Source organism: Tyto alba, unplaced genomic scaffold (genome assembly GCF_018691265.1).
Source record: "Tyto alba isolate M040663 unplaced genomic scaffold, T.alba_DEE_v4.0 Super-Scaffold_6, whole genome shotgun sequence".
NCBI classification, from domain to species: domain Eukaryota; kingdom Metazoa; phylum Chordata; class Aves; order Strigiformes; family Tytonidae; genus Tyto; species Tyto alba.
The window spans coordinates 11,715,612-11,728,336 of record NW_024881327.1 but is presented as its reverse complement, the minus strand read 5'-3'; the positions used below and the strand labels follow the sequence as shown (position 1 = coordinate 11,728,336).

Genomic DNA, 12,725 nt, shown 5'->3' with positions numbered 1-12,725 from the left:
ATTTGAAAGAACTTACAAACTACCTGTTCTTATGTAAATCATCCATGGGTCTGCAATATCCCCTCATAAAACAGTCAACATGAAATAATATTACAAATCAGCAGAATGTAGAGCAAGTGGGTTATTAGCGTAAAGATCAATCTAGTTTGGTTTGTTTTTTTTTTTTTTTTTACTATAAGCACTATTATTCTTTTTAAATAGGAATTACCTAATTTCTTTAAAATTTCAAGGACAACTTTTTTAAAATTTTGAAAATAGACTGGACTAACCAAAATTTCTGGTTTTCCTAACAATTTAAAAAATGGTTTTCACAAGTTCATTAATATATTTTTCCAAATCTCACTCTTGGCCTGTCAAAACAGAACAAGTTGTGATTTTAAGACTGTACAATTCAAGGCATCTATATTAGCATAACTACATTTTGAGGTGAGTTTTACACTTAACCCAAGTGTCTTTCATAAACAGTTCATCAGCAGGATTCAAGTGCATCTCAGGCTTTCTGTTACACTTCAAAGCTGAATAACAAGTACTCATCTTCACAATACTTCAAAACTGCAGCAATTGGCTAATTGCCCATTACTGAAACCTACAGAAAAGAGCTAAGATTTCCATCATTCTGCCCTCCAGGAATACACTATATTTAGAGAAAAAAAAAAAAAAGAAAAAAACACAACAATAAAAAATAAAACAAAACCAACAACAACAACAAAAAAACACACAAAAACCCACCACCACCACCAAAAACACAACACAACTCCCTTCCTCCCCAATCATTTAACATGTTTTAGACAAGGAAGTAGAACTTGTTTATGATTTGCAAAGACAAAACAAAAAAAAGTGCAGTTATGTTTTGTTGAGCTGACTCGAGAGTATCTAGTCCTAAAGCATTAATTCCTACAGCTTGAGGTAAAGCTCACTTAGATAGCACTGTACCTAGCTATTCCATAAATATAAAAGTCTAACATTTGATAAAAAGCCAACTCTACAGCAGAAAAATATCTCCAACAGCTGGACTATGAGAGGGATTCATCTTCTGTCCTAACTTTGCCTCCAGTTCCACTCAGAATCCACCTAAACTGCCTCACTACACTTTTTATTTCGATGGGACAACACACATGACTCAAGTTACAGAGGGAAATCAAGGTTGAAACAATAATATTGTTAACACTCATTTTTCAGTGTGAATGCTGCTGTACCAATGGCAGCAGTAGAATAAATGTTACTGTAAGCAGCACTCAGTTATTTTTGTCACTATACCATGAAAATATTTTCTGCTTAAAGTCATTCTAAGTGCTCACACTGCAGTGGAAAAAGATTGATTTGGAAAATGTACATGAAGATGCAGTTGCAGGTAGAGCTGGGTAAGAGACAGCTGAGATTTCAAACATCATTTTGTGTCCGACGAAAACTGAGTTTAATTTATTTTGTTTACTTTAGGGGAGAAAAAATAAATAAATAACTAAATAAAAAGAATAATAATAAAATAAAACAGAACAAGCAATTGCTCCTTTCACCAAACCCTGAAGAATGGATTCACTTTGTTTCTTTGATTTTCTGGATAAGAGGATATTTTCACAAATGAGTACACCTTTGAGACAAAGCAATGCTCTGAACCCAAATTTTATGTTCCTGTTCAGGTTCACCATTTCCAAGGAGCTTTAGAGCAGTTTTTGGCATCTGACATGTTAGAAGCCAAACTCTCCTACAATTTCTGTAGCAGGTATTTTTCAGGAGATAATGACAGAACAGAGGAATTAATTCCACTGCTCTGTATACCTGTGCTTATTCCTCCAAAGACTGACAGATACACTTCTGGTGACCACAGGGGGTCAATCCAAAATTATCACTAAAAAGAGAACAAACAAAAAAATTGGGGAGGGACTACTTTTCTAAGTTCTTGTTTGTTTGCTCAGAGGTAGGTGAGGGCTCCTTCCATTTTATCCTTTGTTCCTGGGTCTTGTAACTGAACATCTAAACCCCTGTTTTAATTCCTCAAAGATTTACTCTATTCACCCTTCAAGAGCTAGATAACAATTATAAGAGAGAACAGTTGAAGGTCCTCTGAAGCTTCATCTGCTTACAGCAAGTCAGCTTGTACTCCATTGACATTTTCCACCCTCAGCTCTGTTCAAGGTCTCTTTCATAATGCATGCAAATGTGGTAGAAATACTTTTTCAGAAGTATTTGAAAATTTCAAAAAATCAAAGGGGGGAAAGGGAAGACAACTAGAAAACTCTAGAAAAACTAGAGAAAAGAAAGAAACAAATGGTCCTTGAGAGCCAAAATTCACCCAAAGCTCACTTTAGGTTAGTTGCAGAGTTCTGCAGAAAAACTAGTTAACCAAGGCTTTGAGATCTATATGCAAGCATCCAACTTAATGGAAAACCACAAGGAAAATACAGATTTTTCATATACTTCTCTCAAGAAGTATAAAACTGACTCTCACTCAAATTGATTTTTATGTTAAAGTGGTATCTCTTAATTAACATCATGATGTCATGGTTTTAAGACAGGCAGGTTGTATTTACAACTGTTGTATTTCCATATTCAGAATGACAATGGAACATGGGTTACCCTAAGATTAAAGACCAAAAATTATAGTTATTCATCAAGTGCTACATCTGTAGTATATTGTAGCTAAGTGAAAAGGTGTACAGTTTCATTAGCCAAAAATTGCTGTTCTACCTATCTTTTGTAAACATTCAGTTTCCTAATATTTATAGTTTTACAAACACATAAATAACTGCAGGATTTGCAGAATATTAAAGCATGTTTTGCATCAATTTTTGACCTATTTTATATAAGCGAAGAAAACAGTTTTATCAGCATTTTCTAGCATTCATTTCAAATTTACTTCATTTTTAACAGCTCTAAAAAGAGAACTTACTTTCCCTGAATAGTCCATGCATGTATCTCTGTAAAACAACTCAAGCAGTGAAGAGCAAACTGTATGAAGCTCCGGTTGGTAGGGCAGAGAGATGAAAAAGGGGATTGTGATGCCCGCCTGGCGCCTGAAGTGGCTTCCTCAGCCTGCAGGACGGTGAATGAAGCTGCAGCAGGAACTTCCCCCAAGGGCCTGAGGCCTTGCAAATAAGCCCCAGAGCAAACCAGAGAGGGAACCCTGGGCCTATCTTTTACTAGGCCTCAGTATTTAGTAGCACCATGGTGGCAGGGCCCCAGGCACCTTCCTGAAGATGACACTGGATGTGCAGTATGAGAGGTGGTGGCCACAGGGGCACGAGCCCTGTTGCTCTTCAGAAGACTTCAGGTCGCATCCTCAGCCTCATACAGCCTTGTTATAGGCATCAGGGAAGCAACAGAGGCTCACTCTAAGCATACTGAGGCTTTTTAGATGCTTAAGATCAAAACCATGGCTGGAAAGAGCTGCTCCATAGCTGCCCAACTTCAGAGAAGCCTAAACTGAGTGGGTGCTTCCCTGTCGGATTGCTGAGGTCTTTCAATAAGTAGACTTTAGTTTAGTGATCCCGTGGATACCAAGGGATATGCTTGCTCTGTTTCCAGAAGATTGCCAAAATGTTCAGTAGTTCTGGCACAAGTTCTAAGTGTGTTTTTAGTGAGCTCTTTTACTAGTCTGTCACTTTAATTCTAGCTGCTCTAGAAATCCTGGCAGCTCTTAAAGCACCACACCCTTAAACAAACAAAACCCTCAAGATTTTACAAATAAATAGTATTGCAGAAGAATACAAAATAGATATTAAAAAATACACAGATGGCCTGAGCTAGCATAATGACTCTGCACTTACATACCTCACACACAAAAATCCTTTTTTCCAATCCTGTGGGCACCAACTACCTTGATTTGGGGTTTTGGGGTTTTTTTTTTGTTTTTTTTTTTTTTTTTTTTTTCGTACGTTTCATAACCTTAAGTCCGGCTTCTGTCACGTTCATCTCCCAGTCTGGCTTTAGTTAGTTCAACATGAGTAAATGAGATATACTGAGTCCTTTCAAAACTTAATTTCAAGTTACTAAATGTGGTCTCAAGACTCTCACCTGTACTCTTTTTTAAATCCATGATACGTGCTTTCACTCATATGGAAAACCTTATTTCATGACCCTAGGAAGTTGTATTTTTCTGTCTATTATGACATACAAGAACTAAATTCCCTGTGGGATTATTTTCTACAACCGACATATATACAGATGGACTTGACGACAGTTAACAGCAAAAGAGCTACATTTCATTGTATCAACACAGGATAATTTTACACTGACAACATTGTCTAACAGTTAAATAGCACATGTTCTGAACTAGACTGATATAAAATTAATGCTCCAGGACTGTGCAGAAGCTTGATGTTCCCTGTGTCCCATTTTGTCATTTAATTTTAGATAATAATTACACAATACATCATTTCTTAATGTAGCCAAATATGAAACAAAGAATATCGATGACCTGTATTTATTTTGCAGATGTTAATATAGCAAAGGAGTCTTTCATCCTTGAGCAGCATTACATTTTTCCCATGCAACTTGGAACTTAGCTATTTGTGTTGGTGTGAAGACATACTTTGGTTTTGGTTAGTATATAAAAGATGCAGTAATGGACGGACCTGAATTAATTCTGTCCAGGCTTGAGCTAGCCACCAGGCATGAGATAGAAAGGCACAAAAAGCCCCTGAGCTAGATCAGTTAAGATCTAATTAGGGGAAAAACTTCACCTCCCAACCTGCACACTTGCAACTTCCATGGAAACAATGTATGTGCTGTACATCCTCCTGAATGTCATCACCCTACATGCTTTCTCTGCAGAGTCTTTAAGCAAACCATTTGTGATAGAAAAGGTGGAAAAATCTCTCTTCTTTATTTAAAAATAAGACATGCATGTTTTAATTATGTTCCATCAAAAATGGAATTTTAAAATTATGTTAGTATAGTCTTAATAGTACAGTAAAATGCATTTTCATGTGCTTAGTTTTTTTAATTGCTATACACATATTTCACCTCAGTCACTTGAGAGTATTCTGTCTATCCTTAAAATGGTAGTACTCAAGCATTAGTAGCTCATATGCTAAGGAGCGGTTCAACAAGTGTAAGAATATTTATTATTTAAATTAAAGACATTATGGAGAAAAAGTATTTCATTTTCTACTGAACAATCTTGTAGATGTGAAAAGCAGCACATAGCAGAAGTATTCACAATTCATCAGGACATGTGCATGGCCCTTCAAGATTTCTACCATATGCATTCAGTGCTGTGCTACTTCTCCCCTTCTTTGATACTGCAAGACAACTGTCAACACAATCTTTTAAAAGAAATTTCTACTAACAGTGCAACTAGATAGCAGCCACTTCAGAGGCTGACAGGTATCTGGAAATGTACAGTCAGTGTTATCAGTGTTTATCTGAATAATTAACATAGCCTTAGGCTAGCTATTCTGTGAGTGTGAAATTGTATTTCTTTAGTTTCTGGTCTGGATGAGTGACATTATCATGTAAATGAACTTTAAAAATAAAAATTGCTTCTCCTGCTTACCAGCTCCTCACGAAGTTGGGCTATGAGTTCATCTCTCTCCTTCAGCTGCACCTTCAGCACTGAGCATTCATCTTTTATTCCATCCTACAAAAACATCAAAGGAGATGTTATAATAGGCTTAATACTTTTACTTTGCTCTTGACAAGAAAAGGCTGTTTCACATAGTGTGAGATAATTACATTCAAGTAATGAAACTCAATTCTCCTTTGTCATGACTGGTATTTTCAATAACATATTCTAAGTTGCTGCATAAACAAATTAATGTATCCAAAGACTTTACATAGAAATGTGAATAGCTCCCTGTACAGAAGTCCATTTCATTGTTCTCTGAATCTTTTAAGCCTTTTGCTGAAGATCCGATCAGGTCATTCCTTTTCAGTTAAGGAATGGCTATGAAGTGCAATAATTTTACTCATAGAAAACAACATTACAGAAATATCAATTTAGAAGCATTATTGTGGAGCTCTTGGTCTTGGAGAGGATGAAAAAGAAAGCACAAGAGAAATTCACAGGAAAAGTAAAGTACCCTTCCCATGTGTACACCTTTTGTTCCACATCAGCAAAAACAGCAGCAATTCTGGTATTTAACAGGGTTAAGGAAAGAAAATAGTTTCCACTTAGCTTGACTATAACTCAATTCGACTTGCATGACAACAAACATAATAGCTAAGACTGTAGTCAAACCCCAGTCCATGAGGCAGTCCGCAAGTTGTCCCCTGGCAATTTTGTGAGTTCATGTAAGTCTGAGTATGGTGTCCAGATCTGGGGGCCCTGGCATAAGAAGGACATGGACTTGCTCCAGAGGGTCCAGAGGAGGCCACAAAGATGCTCAGGGGGCTGGAGCAGCTCCCCTGGGAGGCCGGGCTGAGAGAGTTGGAGGGGTTCAGCCTGGAGAAGAGAAGGCTCCGGGGAGACCTTAGAGTGGCCTTCCAGTACTTAAAGGGGGCTACAGGAAAGCTGGGGAGGGACTCTTTGTCAGGAAATGTAGTGACAGGATGAGGGGTAACAGTTTTAAACTGAAAGAGGGTGGATTTAGATGAGCTATAAGGAAAAAATTCTCTCCTGTGCGGGCGGTGAGGCGCTGGCCCAGGGTGCCCAGAGCAGCTGTGGCTGCCCCCTCCCTGGAAGGGTTCCAGGCCAGGTTGGACGGGGCTGGGAGCCCCCTGGGCTGGGGGAAGGGGGCCCTGCCCGGGGCAGGGGGGTGTGTGTGTGGAACTAGATGATCTTTAAGGCCTCTTCCAGCCCAAGACATTCTATGTTTCTATGAAATCTAATCACCCTATTTGGCAGTTAAATGTCAATCCCATTTTTTCCCTGTTCTGATAAACATCCAAGAGGAGAAATTCAAATGAAATGACTGAACTGTTGAAGAATAAAAACCCAACAAAATAACCAGCCAACTGGATGCTCGTACAACTATTAATGTAGCACTGTATCTTTACATCCTTCTAGTAGAGAGACATATTTACAGTGTTTAGGAAATATACTGGTTTGGATAATCATTATTTTCCCCCAAAACACAAGCCATACAAGAAAACTTTTGGGAATATAGTGTTATTTGCACAACACAAATCAGACCTCTATCTAACAGGTGATAACACATATAAAAGTGCAGAATTTATGTAGAATACGAAGAGCTCAGGGGTTGAAAAGGGTATAACCAGTGCAATAAACTTCAACTCTGTCAGTACTAATGTGTCTGCAACTCCAAATGAACACACAAATACGATACAAAAAAGTAAATTGTGTGGAGTCCATTCTCCCCAGTTAAATTTCAGTTACAATAATTACCTTTTGAAGTAATTATATTGCTCATTATCCACTCTAACAGAATTGGAAGAAGAAACAAGATACTCACATATATAAACCCCAAATATTTATAACTGCAATAAAAAGAGATACCCCCATTTCTGGCAGACAGTTAATGAACCTGCTTACACAATACTTCAGTACTATGTACAGATCTCCTGAAATATTCAAATTCAGGAAAAAAGCCAGGACTTGCTCTATCTCCTTTAGGGAAAAGCTCACATGAATTTTTCTTTGCTATATGGTATAGAGGCATTTCACTCTTACTATCTACTAATAGAATGCTGTCTATGAATTTTAGCTGAAAATAAAATACTAATACATCCCAGAATACAGTCCTCAGCACACAATATATTATTAGCATATATTTCACATTCTAGTTAGCAAAAATATTGCCTTATAAAAATATATGGTATCAAGAACTTCACTAATATTTTATCTGTGAGGTCTTTATTTTTAAAAACAGTTTTAAAAGCGATGCAGCATTAACTATCGTGCAATATCTAGTTATGCTATTCTGACTTCTTTTTGTCAACACTTTCAAATTGTTGTTATGTTCTGATTTTCCCCCTTTTAACTTAAAAAAAAAAAAAAAGTTAGTGAAATACACAGTGGAAGAAGGAAAACAATGTCCCATAAGCACGACTACTACAAAGTAGCTTTTAGAAAGCATGCACAAGCAAATACAGCAATGAAGCCTGTAATAGTGAGCAGGAAAGATTTTCGAGTTAAGCTTTGTCACCAGGTATTGTCTAAAAGGCAATGCAGGACTCTCTTGGACTAGTGAGAGCTTGAAGAAAGGCTTTGCCTCCCAGAGCTTCTAAACATTTAAAAATCATGGTACATCTCTGAGAACAAAAAGCAGTCATGCACCCAGCTGGATCTTCCTCACCTCCACGAAGGACTGTCCCTTCTTGCACAGCACCATCCTCCAGGCACTTAACTTCTATGTTCCAGGCAACAACTTTCTCATCCAGTATAGACTGTAACTGTCATCACAGTTTAGAGAAAAATATGTAGGGCTAAGGTAAGTTTTCCCTTGTCTTGCCACATATCAGTGAAACTCCAATTAACATGGGCCCGTGGGATGTGATTTCTGTAAATCAATACCCCACACCATCAGCTCCTATGCAGACCTTTGCAGCTTAGTAAAACCGCATCCTGCAATTTCTGGGGGACCCACTGTGCTGGGATACTTGAGAGTGTGAGTGCTGGACAATACCCTTCATACATTTACCAGCATTAAATGAAAGAATACCTGTTGCTTCCACCCCTTCCTTAAATCATTTTCAGTATTAAGCTAAGCTAGCAGTTAGGTAAACTTAACTGCAGAATGCAGGTGCTGCCATCACTGTCCCCAAACAAGACTTCATCTGCACCTGACCATCTCAGCAAGGACTGTTCACTAAACAGGGTCTTTTCTGCAACTTGCTGTACAGGCACATCAATGTGTATGCAGGAGTTACCCAGAATTCTCTAGTAAAAGGGAAATGCTAGTGATTCGCAAATTTTGATGTTATCGTTTAGTAAAAGAAGTAATAATAAGCACAGTCTAGATTTCATCCCTTCTACACCACACTGTGTTTGCAAGCAGCGGAGAGCTCTTGTTCAATTAGGATTTTTTAATCCCATCTTTCTGCATGGTATCTGCACAAGCACCATTTGTCCCATAAATGCAAGACAAAAGGGAAAAGACAAATGGTACTTGGTGCTTCTTTTATGTTTCTACTATATTTTGAGGAAATTTCTTATATAATACAAATGGAGAAAACAAACAGAAGAAAGAAAATATCATACAGAAAAAAAAGAGAAAAAAAATAGTCAACTGCAGAATGGCTTGGATAATTTCAATATCCCATACATTTGTTTGAATGTCATACTAACAGAATAAAAAATGTTATAGAATTAACTATCTGTTGCCAAAACAGAGAATGCAGTTCTTCCAGAAAGTAACTATTGAAAGCTAGGGGAAGGAGAGAAGGCTCCAAAAATCACATTCTTCTTCAAGAGCCAAAATACTTCGGTGAGGGCTTGTGTGGAAGATACCAAAGTAGGAGCAGGCAATTGAAAGGTGTGGGGTGTAGGAAAAGCTAGTGGAGTAGGGGCAAACAGCAATGCATACCAGGATAGTGTGAATTCAGAAACAGATCACCTTTGCTCCTTAGGAGGCCTGAAATGTTTCATTATCTACTGTGAAATCGCAGTACAGTGCAAGGCTGCTATGGAAAGACCAAGAAGTTTGTTGAGGAAAGCTTCTCAAGGTAAATGAGCAATAGGAGATGCAGTCCAGTGGAGATTTTTAGTAAAAAATAAACTACCTGCAAACCAGAATTCCCCTCTAAGGAGTTGTCACAACAACAGATATTGAAGAGGAAGGGTGTTGAAAAGGATGTCCTGCTTTAAGCAGTGCATGCAATCAGTGTATTCTGAGTCTACACTGTAATTACAAAGCTGGAAGTAACATTTTCCCACATAAAGCAGAGCTTTTTAATATGCTTTGAATATTCAGGGGCTGCATGATTTGGGCTTTTCACTATCACCACATTCCAGTAGATACTCGATCTGTGTATTCCTATGTTTGGAAAAATAAGCTTATTTATAATGCTGGTTATGATCAAGTATGCAAAATATTTCTCATGTTTTTGCAGCACTTGCAATACTTATAGAATGTAAAAGAATAACACTCTTGCCGTATAAGTATAGCTGAGTTAAAGTGCTATCCATAATCGATTAAATGACCATAGATTTAAAATTCTGCTAGGTAATATTTACCATTCCTAGTTACAAAACTACTATCCTTGGACACTCTGGTTTCTTATTGTTCTGCAAAGTAAGTTTATACCTGTATATTTTATCAAGGCTATCAGTCCAATGAGAGCATGGATGCTATGAAAATATTAATCACCACTCCAATTAATTGAATCATATGCTCTGCACATGTCCATAAGCTATCTGTATACACTGTAGCTTTGAGGTCATTTGGTTGAGTTTAATAAATTATTACATACAGTAATAAGTATTATAATGATACTATCATTATTTTTATGAATGTTTTTCTTCATCTCATTATGAAAAAAAAAATAAGAACTCTGCTCTCCACTAAAGTGAGCATACCCATAACAGGCTTGTCCAAGACTCTAGAAATACTTGATAAAAGAGAAGTCAATTAACAGCTCATTCTTAAAGAGAACTGTTAGACACAGCATGCCCTGTAAATAAAATGCTGTGTCTTCAAACTACTTTCTTTTATTAAATGGAGGTAAACAAAAAGGTTTGTAGCTTAAATTTCAGGTGTACGTCATAGAAATGCAAAAGCAGCGGTGTGCAAATTATCTGTTGTATTTTCCTCATGTTCTCTGATATTGTAATTAAAATCCAGGACTTAGCTTCATATTCACTATGGAGCTGATGCTATTATTGTACATGCTTATGGTCACAGTGTTCTTTAAATTATCATCTTTTTACTTCTTCAAATTATCACCCTTTTACTTATTTTCAGTCATAGGCTATGACAGCAATTGCTATGTCTCAGTGCTAGTATTTTCCCATTTTAGTTTAATTCTGTCCATCTGGGAAAATGCTAAACATAATAGCAAACCTGTTTCTCATCAGATCAGGTTACAAGATGAGAAATTGTACAGCGTGTTAGAAGACAGCTGCAGCAGGTTATGCATAAGTGCCAAAAAGCATAATCATTTCCATTTTGAAAAGTTACTTTATACCTCTTCATACTTTGCAACAAATAGGCATATTGTGCTTACTGTAATCAAAGTGCTATAAACAAAACTAACCAAGTATCATGGAAGATAAATTCAGTGCAATTTTACTTCGATACTAAACAGAATATGCTGCCAAAATAGTACCATAAAATTAGAATATTATAAAACTCATTTGATAAATGTGCTGAATTTCAGATGCTAAGCAGATTGTTTACCAACTTAGGGTAATACAAAACTCGGCAATTACTTAAAATGTAGTTTCTTAAAAAATATCATCCTGGAACAAACCAAACTAAGAAATAAAACTGAGTATCAAGGACAGAAAGCTACATAAATACCGTAATAGTTAAAACTTCCTTTAAGTTATGCAGCAGATTCATACAGCAAAATTAATACATTTCTGGATAACTATCTAGAACATTCAGAGAAAACACTTCTTATTTTAACACGTACAATAATTTTATGCCAGCAGTGTAAGAGTTTAGACTATGTACAGGGTTATGGATGTCTTTTACAGTTCACTTTATACCACCTGGCATCTGAAAAGCACCGAGTACTTTTGAAGATCTTGAAATTTGTAGAGAATCACCATTACCTATCTCCAAACTGAGATCCCACTTGTGTAACACGTACCGTGTTGACAGATATAATTTTATTAAAAGGAAAAAAAAAAAAATTCTACGTATTTGAGATCATTCATGTGAGTAGACTTCTGGATATTACAGACTCTGTTTTCAGAAATGATTTTTTTTTGTCAGATCATGAATAGTTTCATTGGTTGTTGTTATTATTGTTTTAATGACAATCTTAATGATCTTAACATGAGGCAGAGAACCCGAGACTGCATTATGTATTTCAGGCGCCAAAATGTGGTCCGTCTTTGAGAGATAGTCCCATGATGTATTTCTACCATGCTACCTTATGTATACATGGTATGACTTTCCAGTGTTCCATTTCTCCTTTCTGTGTTCACTCTAGGTCTACATATTGTATCAATTTATATCTGTCATATTAATTCTTTTCAGTCACACCAAGAGAGAAATGAATTGGCTGGCTGCAATTCTTCACACGTGCAAAGCACATTGATTTTGCTTCTTAGGCTCATCTGTTGTTCTGGTGCTATGCCAGTCCAGTTAGTCTTGGCTGGAGTCCTGACGATGCTCCCTAAGAGAGGCTGCTGCCTGCAGGCCACGGTCAGACTTAACTCACCCGCTTCTCGTGCCACACTGCCCTGCCAGCTGCTGCTCAAGCCCAGCACAAGGGCGAGGGCCAGTCCACGCTTCACAAATTCCCATTAAAGCGTCCCACGGCAACTCAGAGCGATCGCCCACAGCCACCTTGACTCAACACAAGCAGAGTCTCACTGCAGGGTATCTTTTCAGAAGGAACAAAACAAATCTATAAAATCCTGAATCAGCTTTGGAAGCTATGGTCGTATCAGAATCAGACATCATTACGTACATCCTCTTTCAGTGCAGCTACAGCATTCAGATGGCATTTCCAAAGGAACAGCTCTATATTTAGTTTCTTGATCATGAAGTCAAATGGATTTTGAGGAGCACAGGATCTGATCTTATAATGATAAGTAAGGGTGATTAATCCTCATAGAACCTTATGTAATTCTATACTATGTTCTACCTAAATTCAATTACATGGAATATGTCGATAAATATTTTACTGGTACAATTTAGGGCAGCTATATC

General features: G+C 37.2%; 1 protein-coding gene across 3 annotated transcripts in view; it reads right to left on the bottom strand.

The window, feature by feature from the left end:
- CCSER1 (coiled-coil serine rich protein 1) overlaps positions 1-12,725 on the bottom strand; it is a 452,482-nt gene that overhangs the window by 58,493 nt on the left and 381,264 nt on the right. For all 3 annotated transcript variants that reach the window (XM_042808390.1, XM_042808391.1, XM_042808392.1), the window contains one exon: positions 5,495-5,578. In XM_042808390.1, coding sequence (XP_042664324.1) covers positions 5,495-5,578 — 84 coding nt within the window. The remainder of the gene's footprint in view (positions 1-5,494; positions 5,579-12,725) is intronic.